This window comes from Morone saxatilis, unplaced genomic scaffold (assembly GCF_004916995.1).
Source record: "Morone saxatilis isolate NCDOM2014 unplaced genomic scaffold, NCSU_SB_2.0 Contig22, whole genome shotgun sequence".
Lineage (NCBI taxonomy): Eukaryota > Metazoa > Chordata > Actinopteri > Moronidae > Morone > Morone saxatilis.
In genome coordinates, this window is record NW_023339785.1 from 16,964,838 (window position 1) to 16,988,381 (window position 23,544).

At 43.8% G+C, this 23,544-nt stretch overlaps 1 protein-coding gene across 1 annotated transcript; it reads left to right on the forward strand.

Annotated features, from left to right (window-relative positions):
* Positions 1-13,516: 13,516 nt before the first annotated feature.
* On the forward strand, positions 13,517-23,275 carry nexmifb (neurite extension and migration factor b). The gene is made up of 2 exons (XM_035668903.1): positions 13,517-13,638; positions 18,389-23,275. The coding sequence occupies exons 1-2, from the start codon at positions 13,557-13,559 to the stop codon at positions 22,609-22,611; spliced, it is 4,305 nt and encodes a 1,434-aa protein (XP_035524796.1). The 5' UTR covers positions 13,517-13,556; the 3' UTR covers positions 22,612-23,275.
* The last annotated feature ends 269 nt before the right edge of the window (positions 23,276-23,544 follow it).

A 23,544-nucleotide genomic window follows, 5' to 3' on the forward strand; every position in this document is an offset into this window, starting at 1 on the left:
TCTCTCTCTCTCTCTCCCATCACCACCATGTTCTCTCATTCGCTCTCAGTCTTCATGTCCATACTCTTTCTCTCCGTTCTTGCTCAGCCGCTCTCACCATCGCGTCATTCCCCTTTTCTCTTACACAAAGATATAGTCAAGCAAATACACCCACACGCTTTCTCACATTGACACCCATACACAAACACACCAAGGGCCTTGAAGATACATCCATGTGTGAAGATCACACAGTCTTAATGTGTCAAAGCCACTGCAGCCTGCTCAATTTTTCTATTAATTAAAATGAAGCAATGACGTAAAGACAAATTTTTCCATTTTGGGGTCATCCGCGGCTTCGTCTTTTCAGCTCACTGCTATGTGAGGCTCAACCTGATATTTCATACACACACACATATATATATATAAACGATGTGTGTTGTTTTGAGCTGAAATTGAACTGGAGCTGTGAGTGTTTAAATATACATGAAGGAGAGGGGGCTACATGAATACGATCCTGTCCTGGATGGTGAGCAGTTATGAGCTGTGTCATGTGTCGGCGCTTTCGATTGCTCTGCGCAGGGCTTTCATCAGCCTCTGCCTCTGTCACTGAGACATTCCCCTCTCCCTCCCAGCTCCCAGCTCCACTTCACACACTGTAATAAGGCATTCATACTCTCTCTCTGGTGCCTAGGCTGTTTTGCCGCACCACTACATTGCAGTCCAAGTGTAGAAGCCTGCTGTTGTGTCAGTGAACGTGTGCGGCTCTTTGATGTGCATTGATGTTATTTTACCCCATAGATACATACACTATATTAACCGGTTGCATTTCAAGGATTAAAGCATTCTTTTAAAAGCACATTTTCTTCTTTTATTTCTTCACTTCAGCTGTACAAGGTGAGGGGCTTGTAGCAACAAGGATATTTTGTGCGTTGCTATTATGTGATAATAATCCATGTGATATATTGTCATTATCTGCTGGTTAATATGTACTGCTGTTTCCGTGGGGATTAGATGTGGCTGTCATGCTCTGGGTTGAAGTCATCATAAGATCACTCCGCTGCTTGCACTTTAATAAATCTTTATTGTTTTCATTGCATTATCAATCTATAATCATTTGACGTAACTACTATTGCATTTATTATATTTCAGCATATACCAAGTACTGTTAACTATTTTTCTGGTTTTAGGGTTTGTGTGTTTATTTCTAATGGGAGGCATTATAAAACACATCTTTTAAGCTCCCACAGAGTTCAAAACAACAGGGATGTATTTTCCTCTCGCGTCTTTTTCCTTTTCTCAGACAGCAGCAGCTTTCACAATTGAATTTGAATGCCATGCTTTTAGCGCCAGGGTTGTTTGATTATCCACAGACAGGGAGCTGTGCTGGATTCCATTCCTTTCATCATGCTTTAACCAGTGTGAGCTGGCTCCCCTGTCGTATTTTATGAGAGGTGATTTTAGTGCCTCTCCTTTATGCAGATGATTTTGGCTGCCTCTCCTCAGTCTAGTCTTCAAGAGGTGGATATTGGTTTTGACAAGAGAGCTAACCCCGCTACCTTCGCTCTCACCAGGCTGTCTTCCTGACTGCTTCACCAGGCTGGATATTCTGGGCCGTATGCTAATGCGAATTATGCTTAGTGAAAGGGAGGATGCCGGATGCATCTACAGGTGTTTTCAGAATTAGACTCGGTGACAGGAATATTACACCGTGCTGGAAACCTTATTGACCCTTCTCACTCCCACAGGGATGAGAGTGGCTTTATAAACTGCCACTGAGCCATATATGCTCTTTATATGCAGTAATACTCCCAGTTAATATCCACATCAGATGATATGTGCAATGTATTCATCCAAATATATGGATTACAGGTTGGCGCAGAGCCTCTCTATGGGATCATGTGCTGTCAGGGATTCATGCTTCTTTTGCTTACTGAAGCCACTGATTGTACATACACTATGCAGGGCTTGTTCATATCACATATAGTCAGTGATAAGCTCCTTCATGTCTCCACACAGGAGGCACTGGTTGGACGTAATTTTAGCAAATGGGGATAATGAGCATTGTTAATGGGGGTATTTATGGTCCAGATTCAGCTCTGCTAAAGCCTCAGCATGCATAAAGCCACATATTCAAACTCTTACAACAGTGCATTGAGATGTACTGCAGAGCTCTTTGCTACAATGGCTGGACCTGAGATTGCTTTAGCTCTTATGCGCCCCTCATTCAGACAGCATTGTTGAAGAAGTCACAGCATTCACACAGGAGGGTGATCATGTTTCTGTGCTGATGCCGAAGCTTGAACTCTGAAGTCAGTCATACAGCGTTTGATAATCATGTCTCCCTCTTTCACTCTCCCTCTTTCCTGTTTCACTAACTAAGTAGAGGGCTTTGCATGATTGCCTGGATGAGTGTTTCCCCTCAACGCTGCATTGCTATTGTCCACTTGTCCCTCCTTCATCTGTGTAATTGTATGCATGAAGTTTCAACTGTAAATCCCAGCTGTTGGCAGGTTGTCTGCTCCTGCAGTGCTGGGTATTCTGGTAAGCCATTGGCTGAGGGCTATTGGTTTTTCTTAAGCTGGCAAACATCATGAAAGATAACACAAAGAGGAGCTAGGTAGGTCGTTTTTTTTCTCCTGCTTCTCCAGTCGAATGGATTGGAAAAAAGCAGGCGGCATTTGTCTCTCCTCTCTCCTCGCTGAAACAGATAGCTGTGTGGAATAAAGGAGATGCTTCTCTCTCTATCACACTCCATCAGCATTATTTACCAGACCTGCCAGTTGCTTTGTACAGCACCTCTCCCTGCCAAGTAGGCGACTGGCGTACGACCAGGGGCTAGTGACAACAGGCTACAGTGGAAAGCAAGGAGAGCTGTGTGGATGAGCCAAGTCTATTCATTCCCCTAGGCCGCTGAGTGAAGCACAGAACTCTGCTCTCACTGAGGAGAACATAGCACTTTATGGATTTTTTTTTTATCATACGCTATGCTAGAAATTGATCATAAACTTGCGTAGCTTTTTGAATCAGAGTAGTAATGCCACAGAGTGCAGTGTTGTAACATTAACAAGTTTATAATGGCTGTGAATAACCATATTTGTTAACCCTGAGCTGAAGTTAAAAGGCTTAGAATAATTGTGAGGCTTTGACTGTGCATGTATGATGACTATGTATGCATAGTGTACGTACTGTACTGGAGGTGAAATACACATGGCAGAGAGGTTGTAATAAATGCATGTTTCGTTTGTCATCCCCAGCCACACTCCCATCAGCCCTCCACAACAGAACCTATGGAAACATCAGCACTTGGGGCTTGGAAACAGAAAAGTGATTTTTTTCCACTGTGTGTCACAGATGGTGGGAAAGCCTTTGTAATGCTAATATAATATCACACTGTGTCGGCCTAGCACTGCAGTTCGCTCTGTGTGCCAAGCAGCCTGGCTGTGGAGTGATTTACCAGTATGGAGAGAAAAAGACCTCCCTCGGTTTACACTGAAAGGCTGCGTGGTTGGCGGGTCCTGCCGCTCGGCCTGCTGCGACCAGGCCCGCCTTTACTTTATTGATTCCGTGGTCCGTCCAGTGCCGTGTACTGTTAATTAACTCTGTCTCAGAGTGTTTGTCACATTGTGTGTGCTTATTAGAAAGGATATTACTAAGAGGGACTAGGCATTAAAAACAGCAGGAAGGATATAGTAAGTGATTTTCAGAAACCAAGGCAAATAAGCAGTGTATTTAGGCCAGTTATATTAGAGAAAAAACAAAAGAAAATCTGCACTCCATATTGTAACATAAATACAAAAATGTTCCAACATAAAATATGATTTCTTTGTTCTATAAAAAGGCGATGTTTACAGGAAAAAGGCACCCTAATTTCTAAAACTGTGCCTCATACTACCAATGTTATGCCACCTCCCAACAAACGAGCCAATGGCAGGCCACTTCCTCCAGTGTTAACCAATAACTTTGTGCCTCCTTCAGTGGCAGCGAGTCAGCTGCCAGAGAGGAGGGCACAGGGACATTGATGTCTTTCTCTAGCTGTGCCACGTCACATTGTTGTCTATTCGATTTCCAGCCCTCATCACTGGTATTTGAATCACAAGGGGGAGCGTTTCATATCCTTGCTGGGAGAAGAAGGGTGATCTTGTCTATCTGAAAGAGCATGCTGGATTAAGGGGGTTATTTCCCCAGAGGGGGGGATATGAGAGTGAGTGTCACTCAGACAGCTCTCACTCTCACACTGGCTCTGCCTCTGCATGTTGCCAGGGAGCCCCGGCTTTGACTTCTTCCCCTCTCCTCCCCTTCTTCTCCTTCATCATGTAATCCTTGGCTTTTTGCTTTCTCCCCCTCTCCTCTCCCTCTGTCTCATACGCGTCCTCTTCCTCATCGTCGCTACCATCTCGTCACGCTTCCTTCCCTCTTCCTCTGCTGGTTCAGTGCTGCCCTACAGGGAATGGAGAATTGCGTGGTTCGGAGGATGGTTGTTATTCCAATCACACCTCCGATGCAGCGAGGGTCCAGTAAAGTACAGAATAATTGGCAGGTTCCACCAGCTACAGGCAGGCCTTCTATTCTAGTACGTGTGTGTGTGTGTGTAGCTGTGATGAGAGGGGGCTGCGGTAGGTGCAGCATTCAGAGGTCATTTCATTAATTACTAGCTCTTGTGTTACGTACGTGTTCTCACATTCTGTTTGTCAGTCTGTGTAGTGATGAAATGTACATGCTGACAAAGGAGCTTGCTGCTGACAAAAAAGGAAATATCAACCAAATGACCTGATGCAAAAATTAAACCCACATTTTCTCTGTTTTGTTAAACCAGCCAATAACATATTGGGCATCTGAAATTTGGCTGCAGTTTTTTGTCTGTTAGTTATCTCGCTCAATATTTAGCCCACCTCTGCGTCATAACTCATTTATAGTATTTGTGTCTGTGTAAATGTTTTTCTGTTTTTCAGATTGTAGGGTAATGGTGCAAGTAGAACAGATGCTTGGTAAACACACACACCTAATTAACTGAGGGTCATCCTGGGTGAAAGGGCAGAGGTCATAGGTCACATGTGCTCATCCTCCACCTTCTCTGAGAGTCCCTGACTGATAGGACTCCGGGGGTGACCACTGATACACATCAATGGAGCCAAGCAGGGCAGCTAATAAAGCATGTATGGTACAGGGCTGGGGACAAGTGTCAGGGAAAATAAACCAGTGCTATCTGCTGGCAAACACATTGACCCGCAGACTTAATGGAACATGTCTCCCATAGGTGCACTGCTCTATTGATTAGCCATTGATGGCAGTTGTAGCCAACACTGATACTAAGTGTGATTTTGCTCTTCCACCATCCGTGGTAGGCAGGTCTGTTCTTGCAGAGGTTGAATTAAAATGGGTACAGTGTAAATGTGTTGTTACATGTGCTGGTTTTTTTTTCTCAGCTGTGATTGGCTACATGGAGGCCAGCAACCATAGCGACCATCATCACTTCTTGTTCTGATGCCCTTTTTCTGTGATCCAGCCTCACCGTTAAGGGCTTCTCATTATGAGGGACTCTAACGTTAAGTTCTTACGTGAACAGACGTGCATGTTATGTACAGAGTATACACATAATCTCTAACATACATAACACAGGCACACGGAGATCAGTACATGATCGCACTGCGCAGTCAGATCGTTCTCATACATAACACGAGCCAAATGCTACCACATGTTCATTAATAGTAGGGCATACACACACATATACACACACAGACACATGCACAGACACATGCACAGACACACGCATATGTTCACTTGTGAAGAGAAGAAAGGCAGTGGCCCTGAAAATTGCATAAATGTCAATTATTCTGCAGCTTATGTGAGAGAGGTAGAACAAAGTGGTGGTAATAAAAAATATTGATCACTTCAACCCATAATGTGTCTGACAGGCATTGTTGTGGCAGAAACAGGCATTGACAGAGCGCCTTCGCAGGCATGTAAACCTGCAGGACATTATGTCTCTGTATTAGCACTGATCACTGCGGTGTAATGGCCCCCAATCCCCCCAGCCTGATTTAGATTCAGCAAAGCAAACGAAGCGTAGCTCTAATAAATGCACCTGTTAGAAATATGATAATTGCATCTCTGATGGCTGACCTTTTTTTCCCGCTGTTGCAGTAAAGATTATTTGATGCATGCCATGCAAATGCGTATGTGTGGCTTTGTGTGTATCACTCACAAGTTCGAAGGGTTGGTCATGATTGGTAGTTTTGGCTCTGTGTTTCTGGGCGGTGGATACATCTTCTGTATTTATCAACAGTTACTCATACATCAGCATCTTTTTAACTGTAGTGAGTGGGAGCACTGTGTATGTAATAAGTGTGTATGGGAATGTGTGTGTGAGCTTGTATGCAGAGCCTCATTAAATACGCAATCGTTTCATAAGACTGACCCTTCAAGAACAGTGGGTGGACCAAACATAGATTTGCTCAAATGAGCAAATGAATCTGTAATGCGAAAGTGTATGGTGTGTTAGCCTGCGTGTGTGTGTGTGTAGTACATACACATGTTAAAACTTAAAGTGCATTTCCCATTTCTGTGATCGAATAATTTAGCTTTACATGCTTCCTCTGTGCTGTGTGTTCTTGTGCGGGGCTTGTTACAGCAACCTCAGGCTTGTCAACATTTATTTTTTGTTATCGTCATTACATTAACTAGGTACTGGCGTGCACTCTCATGTACCATAAGTAGATTTCTGTACATGAGAGCAGGATATATCCATATGTTAGTGAGGATGCCATTGCTTCTGTCTCATTAGCAGCAGTGCTGAGGCCCTGAGCTGCTTCTTGTGCTCCATTGGGACAGCTGATGAGGCCTGACTATGTGACCTTTAACAACCTAATCAACTTTTAACACCTCGCCTACTGCCTGCCTTATTGCCATTCTTCTCTCTGCCATTCACCGGCAGGGCCCCATCCCCATTTAGATTTGATCACTTTTTTTTTGGTTTTCAGCAGGAGACTTGTTTTTACTGATAATCTGTACATGTATGAATGAAGCAGTATTGTAAACACATGCAGCAGTAGTCTCTCGAGACATGCAGTGATATATTGTACTCGGCTGTCTCTCTCCACACTCTTGACCTTCCCTCTGCTTATTTCTGTCCTCTCCTTATCTCTCCCTGTCCTCTTCTCCTTGCTGTTGAGGAGATCAGGTCGCACAAAAGATAAACAGAGAGACAGACACAGTTATCAGTGAATATATAACAATTCTAGAGTTGTATCTTATATAAAGCACATGTTTCTTAACGCATTATACATTAAATCTAGATAAATGGGTTCTTATTCATTAAAAGTTGTGTCTGGATTTATGTAAAGTAAAACTTTGAGAATAACTTATTACTTAATACATATATCCACCATGTCCTTCTGTTAGAAAGTGTATAATTGTCTTGTCAAATTAATACTTTCCAATAAATATCAGTATGTATTAGCATTACCAGTATGGTAGAACATCTTATTAAATCTGGACAGCAGCAGCGATTGAATGTTAATTGATTAAATACATAAATGTACTGTAGGGGCACAATTTTGAAACAACTGTAGTCATTTAAAATACATTTTCTCATGTTTAAAGCAAACTTTTTATTAGTTCCATATTTAATAGCCAACCTTCACAGACCTAAATCAGAGGATTAACCTATGATGTATTTCCTCCATTTCATTACAATAACTAAAATATGATTGGAAAATGTAATCTAATGCAATAGGTACTGTATGTTATATGTACTGTCTGTATGAAGACAAAGTAACAGCTCGAAATGTACTGTAATACAATATAGTTCAACCATAGATTGTTAATTTTGGTGCATTTTGTCCACAGTTAGAATAAAATGCTGATACTTGAAGCACTTAGAGCCATTTGAACTGGATAATCCTTTTGGCCAGAGGTTCCTAGGTTCACTTTGGAAAGAGCAGCTTGACAAAAGAAAAAAACAAAAAACAAAACAAGGTCCAACTTTCCTGTTTCCATATCTCACAACCTTCCTCAGTGAGTTGTCATAGAGATGGTTTCGTTGTAATCATGTGACTTAAATATAGAATTTCGAAGAAATACGTTTTTAAAGCATATGACTCAAGAGAAGGACATTTTGCTACTGAAATTACTGTACATACTGTATGGTATATGAACAATTGTGCCATAGTGCATGATTCACAGTGCAAATATTATTGAATCAGTTAATGTCCAAACACTGGCTTCATTAAAACAGTGGTGAAATGTTCCTTTTAAGTAAACATTAAATTGAGAACATTTCATTAAATGTAAGCTAAAAGATAAATGAGATTTAAAACCCACTCATCTCTGAAGCCACATACTGAGCTAGGATTAAATTATGCCAGAAGTGTCAGTCAAATACTGTATCTCAGCAGAACTATGATCTCATTAAGAACAAAATACTAATTGACTATAAATTCAAAAAAGGCTGTATTGGATACATTGAGAGGCCTACACCTTTATTCTGAGGCAGACTGAGGCCTTGGAGGTTACAGTGGTTGCAATTGTCCAGATCTGGCTCTGCAGGTTGTGCTGTGCCGATAAAGATCCAGCTCTATAATCCTGATTCACAGTGAATCTCTACCTATCAGATGCTTTGTGGGCTCTTCAGCAGCCTGTGATTGACGATGACTATCTTAAGCGGATACCATATCTCTGCCATCGCCATGGCCATGTCAGGGATTTTAGGTGAGGGTTTTTGATCAAATACAGCACCGAACAGCTGACAGAAAAGACACACAGTAGCAGAGGTACATGTAGAAGGCACCATTGAATTAAGTTCTAAATTTTTTCTTTCTCTCTCTTCCTGTTTTAGAGACAAAATTATTAAGATCTGTCTTTAGATGCTGCACAAATATTACCTGACAAGCAATCTTCATGGAAGAGTCAGCCAATCAAAGCTTTGTGTTGTGAGGTGGTGGAAACAAAAACAGGCACAATTCAGGAAACACCTACAGTACATAGTGTTGGTCTGTTATGGCTCTGACACACCAGCCACCAATTAGGTCAGCTGATACTGTGTCACTGAGCATGTGTTTTTAAAAAAAAATAGCAAATAGGTATACAAATAATGTTCAAATTCAATATGACGGGTAATTTATTATTATTGTTTAATGAGTTGCAGCATCATTTTGCAGAATTCAGTTTTGAAATTCTTTTTAATTATTAATTATGAGTCAGAGTAAATTGTAATTATAAATTAAAAAAATCAGCAGTTATTTTGTGCAATATTTTGTATTAACATTGTATGAAATGACTTCATGTAATGTAAAATGGGTCACTCGCAGTATTGAACCAGCAGATAATTATTGCCCGACTCTCTGGAGCTTTACAGTGCTGTTAACTCATTGTTTGGTGTCATGGGCCACAACTTTACTGTTTTTGTTCACTCTTACAGCAAAAAAGCTCTGAAAAATACACTGTGCGCTACCTGTCCAGCACCAAACAGCAGACAGATAAAGGTAGCGACTAGCTGGTGAACATATGGGCATTTAGCAGCTAAAGAGACAAGTATTTCCCTCTGGAGATGGCAAAAACAGAGCTAAAAGGAGAGTGAATATTGGACTTTGTCAGGTGGCCACAAACACAACTCCAAATGAATGCTCTTCCTCACGTCTGCTGAGCATATAAATTAGCAGCTGTTTGCTAACATGTTCACCATATGAATTCTATAAGGCATTTTTTATGCACTGCCCCCATGTGGCCAAAAACATCAGTTATTAAGGTTCTTGTTTTACACGTGAAGAGTTTTGTGTATGATATACTATCGATACTGAAAATAAACACCTCTTTTGTGCTATTGATTTCATCCATATCAACTAGCTCTAATTACAAACACTGACAACTCACTTGTTATTTCTACACATCCAGGCACCAAACACTATGAGCATCGGCGGTCCACTGGCTGTCACCTGTGGTTAGTTTGATATGTTCAAGTGAAACATTTAATAGACGTGAAGTGAGTGTTTGTTCTGTCAGTGTATTGACATTGCTGCGTCTTTGAGGTTGGCTTGGTGCATCGGTGCCCTCTAAAGAGGAGAGCTATGACATATCAGTTGTGAGGAGCTGACCTTCGACAGAACAATGCTCATGTTTGTGAGGGAGAAACAGGAAGAGACGGAGGGGGAGAACCAGAGAGTTACTGCTTCTCCTCCAACACAGAAAGAACAGACACAACACAGACAATAGTAGGACCACGAGAAGAGCTCTACAGTACACCTATCAGTTAACAACTGAATGTCAACAATTAGTTAATGACAGGGATAGAGAAACAAATGACGTGGCACTTTTACCAGATATCAAGACGAGCCTGTCTTTGTGTAGTTTGCATGTTCTCCCACAATAAGAGTCCTGTCCTTCGATTGATCTGCAGCTTGTCTGCAGGTGTTGGAAAATACCGGGCCTCTTCACTATAGCAGGGCAGGTTAAAGTCATGTATTCGACATGAGTGAGTCTCTACTTCTATTAAAAGGAGCCCAGACTGTCACTATTCATAGTGTAGCTCTAAGTGAAGGTTTTCTTTCCAGATTTAGCAATTCTGGCAATGAGTTAATACCTACTAATGTGTGTCTGTTAATACATTGTGTATGTGTCTATATTGGATTTGTGTTTTTCTGTATTCCTACCACGTATTGCTGTGAGCTTACAAGCTCGAGACTATTACCACAAGTTGCGTGTGAGGCAGGTTACTCAGCCTGTCTGCAGCCATCCAGTGAACCTGCTCTGAAACTGTATACCTGTGCTGAAAAGAGGAGTCGCCATTTCAGCGCTGTCTGTTTGGATCAGTGTTCCCTGTGGCGCTATGCCCTCTTTGAGAGCTCCTCTGTTGGGGATCTATTCCCTGGCCCCTGACTCTTTCCCTCTGTTGACACAATGGGCCCTTTGTACCTACATATACCGCTGCTGTGGGACCTTGCTTCGTATTTTCGTCAATTATACATGAGCCTGCTCTAGCCATGCCTCTTGTTGCTGCTTCATTGGAGAGAAATGCAGTCGAATCGGGGTGAATTGCAGTGAAACGGGGATGCAGGAAGAGGCTTGCAGGAATTAGATTGTGGTGCTGATAAGTTCCATATAGAGCGAGTAAACATGTTCTTATCTTGTTATCCAGCTTGCACATTAACACATGGTGTGTGGAGGAGGTGGAGGAGGGCTTAAAAGGATAAATCAAATCCTAATCATTCTGTTTGGCTTTTCTCACTCTCTGCTCTTTGTCTCTATTTCTGTTTCTCATCGTGCAAAGAACCCCGGTGCACATGCAAGAACAATGGAGGGGTCAGAAGTACGAGCCATTTTCCTACACCTGCTGAATGCTCCAGAAATGAGTGCACAGTGATTACGTGTCCTAATGTGTGGTGTTTAAAGAGCAGTTTCCTGTAGCAGAGTTAAATGATGGTGCCCTCTGTGAAGTATTAATGATGTGGATGGATGAATCAGGTCGGCACAAACCTGTTGACGGCGGCCGCGGCGCTCTCTTAAAGCTGCACCCAGACATCAGGCTTAACCGCTTGGCAAATTGGACATGCTTGTTGGCTGTAGCTCCAATTTATGTGCACTCTCTATTGCAGTTAGTCCATCTTCATTATTGAAATGGCCTCTCGTCAGGTCTTGACAGAGTGGTGGAGATGGTAAAGGGAGGGAGAGGGGGAGCATACGGGAGAATCATGAATAATGTGGAAAATAAACACATTCGAGGCATGGAGCTGGCTGGCAGGAGGGGTGTCGGGAGTGTTGTGAAATGACCAGCTTTCGTTTTCTCTCCCCTTTCTCTCTCTCTTCGTGTGATTGTATGTGCAGCTTTTGCCAGTGGATGCTGATGCTTTGGATCCTCAGCCTTGGGGCTTTGTCTAACACATATGCATAAATACACACACACATGCATCTACCCAGCTACACATCCACAAGCAGCTCTAGGCGCTGAGCTCTGGCAGGACCTCTGTAGCTTCACCAGCATCCCAGCTGTGTGTTTTGTCACTGCCACTCTGGAGACACACTCCTGGGTGGCTACAGCCTATGTCTAATAGGGTGCTCCAGTGACTTCACTTTTTCTGCGTTCCCGGGATTGTTGCATTTGATAAGTCCAGGCTTAGCTCATCTGGGTCAGCCAGTTCAGCAGGGGGTATCCAATTCCAATTCATGCTTTGTCAAAGGGGATGTTTTTATTGCCAGATGTAGAATTTCAATTTCTCAGTGTGCCGAACTGATACAAGATGACCTGAAAAACATCTCTTAGCTCTGTAAATGCCATGTGCACTTAAGCCTCAGCTTTAGGAGTAATAGCGCTTCTCTATGAAGAGAAGAACGGGGTCTGGCTGGGTCTACCTACAGGGTCCTTGTACCTGCTGCACACATGAGCAGATGTGATGGCTCATGAGATAATTACCCACTGAGCCGGTATGTTTGCAACTGTAAGCTGAAGCAGGGGTTCCCTTCAGGTAGCTCTCCCGCTCAGGTCAGTGAACAGCTAATGACATTTAGAGGCAATAGGATGAAAGAGATGGCAGTTGTTTGTAGTCAGCCCCACACTACCTTTGTCTTATTGTCTGCCGTCTGTCTTAATCTCCCAGCCACCGTTTTCACACCACAAGGAGATCATGTTATTAGATCTCCTCCCCTGGCTCATTTGTCATCCTGCAGCACCACTCCTCCAGAGAAGAGCTGCAGGAGCTGAAAAAAGAAAACAATATAAACAGGCAGGAGGCCACAACATCAAATGTTCATCATTTACTGGCCCAGAGTCTCTCTGTATCATCATTATTCTTTCAGGAATCAGGTTAATATGCATTTTCTTCTCTGTGCCACCCCACCCAATTTCAAAGGCTGACAAAATTTCAACCCCTCTTCTCTCTCCACCTTAACGTATTGTTTTGTATTACATTGTACCCAGTGCAGTGCATCCTGCTACACATACACTCAATCATTCCCACCCCCACTTTCACCATCACTCGCTACAGTAAAAAGTATTGTCAGTGTTCACAGTTTGCTGTCACCGCTAGTCACATCTCTTTAATCTGTCCTCTTTGAGCCGGGTTGGTTTTCATGCTGCCGAGGCACACAGAAGGGAGGGCGTCAGCTAATTACAATAAACAAATATGCTCAGAGCTGCCTATGTAAGGTTCGCATAGGTTAACAACTCTGCTATAAATGTTAAATGAAGCTTAAAATAGGATAGTATGGCATACAGTTGCCATAGTGATCTCAGCTGTGATTCTTTGTGTACTTTCTTGGTTGGTGAAGTTTAAATTAATGTAAGACGCGAATCTGTGATACAGAGAAGAAATGAGTGATTGTTTGTTGCCCCAAGGGCTTCTTTGATGTCTTTATCATGTTTGGAGCTTTTTCTGTAATTACCTCAACTTTGCACGTGTCTGTCTTTGTTATAATGAAATCTAATGTACTGCTGTTAATGTTATTCTGCATGAGACACACGGCAGTCACCCTTTAATGATTCCTTCCATACTCACGTCTCTTTTTATTTCTCTCTGTCCTCTCTGTTTCTCTCTTTCAACAGGTGGGACAGTCAAAATGATGCGTAGGAGGTGAAGCGTTGAGCCGTATTGATGGATGTGTTAACAGACAGCAGTCTCACATTGATCGTGAAGACTTCAGAACCAGAGAATGCAAATGTAGTGGAGAACGCAGGTAAAAACGATTCACTTTTTCTCAGATTTTTAGCTCAACACACAATATTTATTAAATATAACTTATTTCTAAATGGGAAATGCACATAACATGGTAATTCTGCCTTCTTTGAACTCTGCTTTGAACATTTAGAGATACTTAGTTGTTGACCTAAGAAGAGAAATTCAAATTTTCACAGGCATTTATTAGAATAAATGAAAGCCTAATGACAACAGTTTCTTTTACAACATCTTTAAAACTTTGAAAAGACAATTAGTATTACCACATACCATGGAACTAGATTTCTCGAATTAGCTTTTTCACCCTCAGTTTTAAGCTCTTTGACGAAGACATGGGGAATGTGAAACACATCCTGTCGTTTTTAAATGAAAAGTGGAAAAGAAACATTAAATGAAGCTTTTTAAGCTATTGTTAATCCTCTTTCCCGATGCTTCCACAACTCAGGAATATGACATCTACCTTTTTTCATAAAAGGTGCAAATGTGAAAGAGGGTACAGCCATTAATTCTCTCACACTCATTCACATTCATTAGCATAAGCAAAAGAGGGTGTGTGTGGGTGTGTGTGTGTGTGTGCGTGTGTAAAATATCATTAATTCTAATTTACTTTGATTTTCTATTTAGTTTTTATTTTAGGTGCACCTGCTGCCTCACTTTGAATTCTCAGTGCCATAAACTTAATACAAGTTTTTCCAGGTAGTTTTTCTGCAGTTTAGTGCCTTTGTTTTTACTGGACTATAAGCCCCACTGATGTTATGCATTTTCCAAAACTCAGTCAGCCACTACTTGCTGCCCCCTAAAGTTTACCTCTGCCAAGCACCACTGATCCTTAGATGAGGTTTATCTTACTGTTTCAGCTCTGGTCAGGCTCAGTGGGGACTGACCGGTCCCCACTGAGAGAATCACACAGATTATCCCCAACACTAGCCTGTTCCTTGAGAGGCACCGAGAGGAAAGGAGGAAGAGAAAGAGGATAGAAAATGAGGGTAGGGAAAAAGAGCTGTAGAGGAAAGGGTGAAAGCAACTCCATTGAGCAGGAATAAGGCAGCTCTCTGAGGAGGATGGCCATGAATCATGCTGCAGTTACTCACCACTTATGAACATCTTGTACTGGCTGGATTGATTTCCCCCCACCATTCACAAAATGTCATATAGTGAAGATGGAGCAATAGGTAGCAAGTGGCTTCTGTGGCTGGCCTACCAGCTGGATGAGTGAACACCCCGGGTGGCTGAGCTGCAGAACGTCTAGCTCGGCATTTTACGAATGTAAAAGCCTCCTTATAACAGGGATAAGGAGCAGGGAAGTTGGAAGGGAAGGAGATAGTGAGGAGAAAGGGGAAGAAGAAGGGGGTGGAAAGGGGGGATGGGAGTGAGGAAGGATTTCAAAAAGCCATTAAAAAGGAAGAAAAGGCCATGTCAGCTGTTTTCATTTGCATTGTATTTCATATTGTGATATTTGAGCTATTTTTTCCCCTCGGCCACATGGATGTATGAGTTTGATTCATGTTAATATCAGGGAAAGACGGCCGTATTATTCTTATATTTACTGTTTTTGCTCCGCTAATAAAGTAGACTGTAAGCAAACAGAAACAAAGCATAGATGCATGTGTGTGTATGTGCATGTGTGGCCTTGTGTGCATATGTGGCATATGACACACTAATAGATGAGGCCACGGACGCCAACTTGTCTCTCTCCTCATGTCCATGACCATGTCCCACGGCATGGGCTCGTCTCCCCGCAGAGCCGCCTGGCACACAGCAGCTCGGGCTTACCTCAGGTGGACGAAGCCCTGAATGTCATGGCTAGAAAGAGAGACGAGACTCGGAGAGCTCCGAGTGCTAACTGGTCTGGTCTGGTCTGGTCTAGTTTGGCGGTGGTCAGGCTGTCTAGCATGGCTGGGCTTGGCAGGGCTGAGGATCAGAAGATCACCACCTCCTGCCAGCAGCCGGGGTCCTTCCATATGCTCAGTGGTGAATGTCCATGCCAGCTTGCATGAGCTGTGTCACATCCAGCCTCAATTTCAGTTTGTGGAGCCCTTCACCTGATAACACAATTACAAAACTACAGCTGTGTTAGGATCATATCAGAGTGTACGAAGCTTGTTTATTATTATTATTCTATGAGATACTCTTCCTGTAAGCTAGATATTAAATTCTGGCAGCAGTGAGTATTTTAGATGTTTATGTTGTTTACATTTGCCGGCTCAGATGCAGTAGTAACATTATGCTGTACCATCTCAGTGAATATGAGGCTGATGATCCCCCTTTGACCTCTAATGTCAAACTTGATTTGTCATCTACAGTCATCGCTGTGAGACCCCAGTGTGTGTGAGAGTGTGTGTGTGTTTGTGTACCTGTCTGACTGACTGATCTGTGGCACATTCTGAACAGCTGAAGAGCTAATGGTCCAGCTGGAGACAGATGGCCTCTCGATAACACTATACCCCCAAGCCAATACTCAGACTCTATCACTCTCCCTCTCATACACGCACACACACATGCATGAACACACACACGCATGCATGCATACACACACACACTCTCTCTCACGTATGCACACACACACACACACACGCAACACAAAAATCACATACACGCACATTTTGGATAGGATAGATTGTTAATCCATTATAAACCCTGAGGAAACACATTTTTCAATATGAGTTTAATGTTTCACAGCAATTTTGAACAATCTTTTGGCAATATTAGGTGGCAGCTTAGGTTTCATGCGAGCACAGGGGGATAAAGGAAGTTAATTTCTTCCCTTTTTTTGTAATTTCCCTCTTTCTGTGGCTTTGCTTCTTTGTAGGGCTAATGAAAGAGATAAGTAATAATTTCTTTATATTTGCCTTATCTATGAGTGCTGGAAAATTACTTGGTAGATTTCAAGCACCGGCACTGTTTACATATAGTTTCAAATAAATCCAAATGAATTGTGTCCACTGGGAAAAAACAATCATTGCCATACTCCTATGCTCTTCTCTTTAGTATTTACTCTTGACATACATTGGAATGTGGCTCAAAATGTAATAGCAAAATGAAAAGACTTACATTTAGATGAAAAGGAGATCTGTCCTGAATCTCCACAGAGAACATGTGTCAGTAACATGGTTTTGCTCTGAGGTCATTTTGGCTCACAGATTGAAGGGAACTGATGGCAAACGCCTCGCTGTGATGCTTCTGCAGCCTCTAACAAGTTGCTGCTATCACAGTTTTCTGACTCTGAGAGGAAGAGAGAAGATGCATTATTTCTCCTGAGGATTTCTTCATTAAGGATGACAGTAGCGCAGTTGTATGCTTTTAGTAGGCGTTGTGGTTGCTCCAATGTGTCTGCAGGCCGCAGACCCAGAGAGACCTGCTCTCACAAATTTCATTACCTCGTTAAATCACTCTCAAATCATATCCATATTCAAAGATTTACTCACCATGAATACAGCCATGTTGAATACTGTTTGTTGTGCAGTCTGCCCCTCAAGCACTTATCAGTACCTCAATAATGATTAGGCGCATCCATTCTAAAATGGGGGACGTTGCTAGTTAACCTCTGTGAACAAATTAATTTCTGCGGTATGTTTTTCAATTTTCTTTTTTTTTTTCTGGCATGATTTTTTAAAATATGTGCAAGGCAGCAGCTTGGGATTGTAGAGGGAGGCAGGTGTGGATGATATTGGTTATACAGTCTCCAACATATGGGCCTGTCGTGTCCCATGTGTACGTACCTGCCTCCGCTGCTGTCATCTAATTATGCAGAGCAAACAAAGCTATCTGCCTGCTGCTACAAACCCGCTTCTGTGGTCTTTGATTGTTACTCATCAGATGGATGTCTTCAACTGATTAAGATATTGTCACAATCGACCTGTAGAAAATCACCAAAACCTACTTTCAATTTAGTCATTACTGCTATTGTTGCTGTGTAATTTTGTGGTATCTTGTTACCTTAGAGCTAAGTTGGAATTGCGTCTATACAGAGGAAATGGTAAAGGGAGGGCGAGGTAATGCAAGATGCCTGCAATAATTTGCTCTCATATATTGCTCCCGGGTAGGCAAAGGAAGAGATATAATACCATAGTATCAGTGTTATATATGATTATCATACAGTAGGTGAATCCTTAGCGAACATTATCTTCAGTAAGCCAATTAGTAACATTTTGGAGTCACTTTTCTAACTCTGTCTACGAATCCAAGCTTTATTTAGCACAAACTTTTGTAATTATTATCTCATGAAATAAATATTGCATAATTGCAGAAGTCCTTCCATTGATCACACACCCACTTTTAGGAAACTTCAAGAAAAAGGAGAGTTTTTGCTTTTGAGGACATCACATCCCTTTAAGCATATGATAATAATTGCTCCTTTTGTTCTATTAAGTAGAACAACTGCATTTCTCAATTTGTGAATCACCTTCCTCGTGTTTAATGTGTTCTGGAAATTTGGCAGGATTTTTTTTATGGCTGTGCTATTTCTTGCTTTGTCTAAACTTTTGAACATCAAGCAGTAATGGGTAAGAAGTTGTCCTTACCCAATGTGACATCGTTAATACCTTTTATTCAATCTAGTACCAAAACGCAGTTATTAATGTTTAAGGCTGGAATCACAAAATGACATTTTGAGCTCTAGGGGGTTAATTGACACAAATTGCATTTCAACAGCCCAGAAGAAATGTCAGTGTAACTACAGAATAAAAACAATGTAATTTAACTTCAGACTTACAGTTGAAAGAGCTGAAATATTTTCTTTTTCTTTCCTGCAGCAGTATGTGAGCAGAGTGGTGATCTGAGTCTGTGCGGGCTCGTTGATCCTGCTCTCCCTCCATCCTCACCTCCTCCTGCCGCAGAGACTTCACAGGGGGCCTGCCCAACACACCAGAGGAACACGCCTACATCACCAACCCTCCCCCTACCGCTTGGCACTGACTCCTCTCTGGGCCTGACAGCGGCCCCCTGCCCTCCCTCCGATGACGCTCCAACTGTAGTCCCCCATCTTCACCACACTCCCACTCCCACATCCCTTCCCACCCCAGCTGTAAGTTCCTGGGGCCCAACAGCAGACACCCAGAAGCCATCCCTTCTGCTGCCTGTGGCCCTCCCTCTGTCGGCTACAATGATGGAGCCCGGCACTGTGTCTGCCCTGACAGAGGAGTGTCTTCTTCAGCCTACCCGCACCTGCCTTGGCTGCTTCATTGAGACCCGTGATGCTACTGACCCTCATTCCATCCAGAACCCGCCCCATGACCCTAACACCAACCCTGACACAGAGACTGGGCTAAGTGTAAGGATAGGGGACGTGAGCCGAGAGGACTTCTCTGACATCAACAACATCAGCATCCAGTGCCTGAGCCATGCGGGGGAGGCAGTGAGTCACTATGGAGAACAGCTCCTCTCTGACCAGCTACTTAGCTTTCCTCTGCCGAAAGCCCCATGTGAGGGCAAGAGAGTGGATGGAAACAAAACAACAGAGGACTGTGATGACCCAGAGGATGATGCAACAGCTAAGAATTTGTATGAGGGACTATTACTGGATAAAGTGAGCGGAGAGGAGGTTCTGCTGGCTAATGCTGGGCAGGACTGGGGCTACTTTGAATCCTTTATCAGTGAGAGTAAGATGGAACTGCTTGACCTTTGTTCTAAGAATGAACTGTCAGTCAACCTCTTCTCTGAGGAAGATGTTGACAATCTTTTCGATGATGAAGACGATGATTCAACTTTAAGCAGTGATGTCTGTTCGCTGAAGATTCGTTATGAGTCTTTCCAGGACAACATGAGGGAAAAAACAAATGTGCTCCAGGAGGAGACACAGTTCAACTTCTTCCCTAGTGTCCTGGCCAACTGTGCCAAGAAAGAGGAAGGAGCAGGAGTCTTGAGGAGGAGTGCTGAGGAGCTTCAGCCCAAAACTGATGAGCTCATCCTGGAGACAGGACAGGAAGGAAAGGCTGGGGACTGCAGTAGTAGGAGCCCACTTAATGGTTCCCAGGGCTCACCCATGTCCACTCCCAAAGTCAACTACCTAATGGACTTCAATTCCACAGAGGAGTCAGGTGAATTCAGTGATGACAGCTCCTGCACTGGCTCCTCCTCAGACACCCTGCAGGAGGGCAAGTTTAAGAAGGGCCACTCAAAGAGATTGCTCAGTCCCTCTAACCCTCTCAACTATGGTTTGCGCTCCAAGAGAAAAGTTCGATACAGTGATGATTACTTGTATGACGTTGACTCGCTCGAGAGTGAGAAGAATGCAGAGAAAAAAGAGAAACCTCCCTCTGGTCAAAAAGAGGAGGAGGATGTAGACTGGTGCCCCAAAAAACGTCGGAAATCCTGTCGTAAAGAGCCACCAGTGGTCATCAAGTACATCATCATAAACAGGTTCAAAGGAGAGAGACTCATGTCAGTGAAACTGGGCAAGTTGGACCCTGTGGATGCCACTGTGAGCTTAAACACAGACACAGTAAGCAAATATGAGACACTGGCTCCTCTGAAGGATTTCTGGCAAGAGAGGCAAAGAGAGAGACAAGAACAGCTTAAGCTGGCTGCCAGAGATAAACAACAACGCGGTTTTCATCTAAACGGACGCCATCATCGCCCTTTTAATTCTAGTCATCCCAAAAGGAAATACAAGATTGCAAACAGGCTTAAGGTTCAGAGGATTCACACTGTGGAGCAATCAGCAACAGCACAGGGCTCCCCTCTCTCTGATCAGGGCCAGGGAGGTGTCACTAAAGAAGAGGCCACCCCCATGGTAGGGGGAATAATAGCAGCCCCAGGCCTCCCAGTGACATTAGACACAAACTCCATCACGCACACCGTCACAGCCAAGAGCCGCTCCCAGGAGAGGGAAGAGAGGGAGGGGAGGAGATTGGGAGGAAATAAAACAGTCAGGATAAGGAAATTCAAAAGCGAAGCCAGGCTGAGGAGCAAGAAAATGAAAGAGGCAGAAGGAGAGGAGGGGAGGAGCGTGACAAATGAAACGGATGCCTGTGTCGCTGCAGCACAGATTGAGGACCCTACTGCTGGGTTAGAAGAGGCAGGCATTAGCTCAACTACAGTCAAACCCCATTTCTCTGACAATACTACCACCGTGCACACATCTGAGGAGAAATTCCCCTTTGTTTCGTCCACCTGCTCTCCTGACAAAGCTGCCTCCTCAGAGGAGGTGGAGGGGGGTGTCCCTGTCATCCCGGGGGGCTACCTGCAGACCCTGTTAGATGCTACAGACTCCTCTGGTGGAGCAGCTATCTCTTATTTCCCCCAGCAGCCCTCTAGGCAGCAGTATCCTCTGGGGCTATCCCTAGAGGAGAAACAGTTTTCTTCTCTGCAGCTCGCTCAGAGCTGCGTCCTCTCTCCTCCCTCTGAGTCAGAGCTCCAGCAGTCTCCCCAGAACTGCCCCAGCTTCCCCCAGATGTGGCATCCACAGCTCTGTGCAAGTCACAACCAGAGCTTTGGGCCTGAGACCCCTGAGACTCCCATCTTACCCAACAACTTCCCAGCTGCTGTGCCCCTGAATGACAGCCTACCAGTGTCTAACTACAGCCAGCTGAGCCCCGAGGCTGACAGGCTACTTTATGAGAAGAGCTACCTGACTGAGGCTGGGCTTCAGCCCGGGGCAGATCTGCAAGTGTGTCAGTCTGCCTGTGTTGAGGGCCAGGTGCAATACCAGAGAGGGTCCCTGTGCACAGACAATGGCAGGCTCATCAGCTATGACTCAGTGGGCTCTCTGTCAGCCTCCTCCAGCAATTACAGCTCCCTCAGCCTCAAGTCTTGTGAGCGAGAGGGTGAGGAGGAGGGCCGAGACAGCTTCTTAGCTCATTGCAGTCCTAAAGTGGTGATTCAGCAGAGTGTGGACGCCCTTACCCCACTCAGGGAGTCCTCAGACCTGCTGGACATCTCCAACTTCACCCCTGACAAGTTTAGACACTCATCACTGTCAGAGCTTTCCCCTCCTGAAACCCCCAACCTGTCCCCCCAGGTGGTGGGGCGTGAGATGAAGATGGCAGGGAATGTTGGAGAATACCAGGATGTGAATGATATGACTATGGACTGCAATAGGGAGGTAAAGTGGAACTGTGACGTTATGCAGCAACAAGAGCACACAGCAAATGCATACACAGTGGAAGACAGCCAATTTCCGCTGCACAATTTTAACAGTCAGGATGTGTTATGTTTAGATAAAAAGGAGCTCGGTGTTACAGAATTTGATGAACAGACTGGTGAGATGTTGGCTGGTGCAAAAAGCATTAAGTCAAAGAGGAAAGGCAATTGCAAACAGACAGCTGCAGGTCAGAGCCCAAAGAAAGTCCGGGCTCCCAGAGCTCCTAAGTCAGAAAAGGTCAAGACGCCCAAACAGAACTCACGTTCCACCAAAAAGATAAAGGCCATGTTGGAGGGCAAGGCAGCAAAGAACCAGGCAGGTGGTTGTGGCACAGGCCTGACTGACACTAGTAGCACTGGGGACTGGTCTGGCACTGGCTGGTCAGAGAGCAACAGCCTGGTAGGGGATGACCAGAGAGAATTCGAGGAGCCCTCCAATATTCTGTCCAACATTGTATCTGGCATGGCTGAGGTCCAAAGGTTCATGATGGCCTCTATTGAGCCGCTGTGGAATCCCATGTCTGAGGCCTGCATGCCCTCTGAGGCCAATAGCCTCAACCTAAAGACCCTCAAAATCTTGGCAGGCACAGAGGCTGACCTGAAGAAAAAAGGAGCTGCGCTAACAGGGGCTGGGAGAGGCAGAAAGGCAGGGGGCAAGGGAGGAAAGAACCAGGCCAAATTCAACCCCTCTCATCCCTTATTCCCTCAACTAGCTCTGGGCTGTAACATGTTTGATAAACCCAACTTTATTAACCCCGGGCCTGCACACAAAAAGCTGTACCGTCACAAGACCAGTGCAAAGTTCCCTCGGATTGAGACACTGAAGGGGAAGCGAGCTGAGAGGGACCCAAATAAGGACATAGCACTGATGACCTCTTTTGAGAAACTGAGGTAATATTTTGTTATCAGCTGCTGTTGCACCCCCTTCTCACTTCCCCCCACTACCTGCTCAGCCCTCCCTCCCAAGCATACCTACACTGACGCTATGCCAGAGCTGCATGAGTACTACGTCCCCCCTGACTACTCCCACTTCCTTTTAACCCCCCACCCCCTACCCCCGAAGAGGAAATTAATATCTGCATGAAAAACTTCTTGTACTTTGCAAACTACCTATTGAGTGATTGTGTCAAGCTTGATTGAGATTTGAAACGACCATGGCTGCATTTTTCTTGCTTTTGTTGTTTCTGCTTTGTTTGTTCTTCTTATAGTCGTTTTTGTTTTACTTTTGTCTGAAAAAAAGAATAAGCCTTGAAAACAGTTCTGTCGCCTTTATGAGGAACTTTGTTTTTGTATTTTCTCAGCAGAACTAGCTCCCCCGAATTATGTATTTATTCCCCTTTTCCCTAAAGATGTAGCTATATACACAAATGCATTGAGTGACATCTACGCACCCCTCCTCCTCATCTGTTTTTGTATGCAGAATATGGATGTCCTGTTGTTGCTGTCCTTCATACACTGCCTGGCTCATTTCAAGAGGGAAACCTACGATTAATGAGCCCTATTTAAGCCCAAGACATCTTGAAAACACAAGATGGGACCATTTTGTATTGATGACATATCAGACGTTGTCTTTTTTTCCCCTCAAAGTTGGAATGACACAGCCCCCCCTCCCCCCATTTCCCTTTATCAAGCGTTTCTTTTTCTTCTGGAGTTTAGAAGAACTGGTTATCTAAATTTACATTTTTACACCTTGCAAATTCATAAAAGCTCCACCCTCAGAGTATTTTTGTCAATGTTGTTGTACAGGGACATGCAATATTTGCAAAAAAAGATGATTATAATCTTAAAATCAATGTGCCAAAAGTAACAATGCTGTGTAAATGACCTC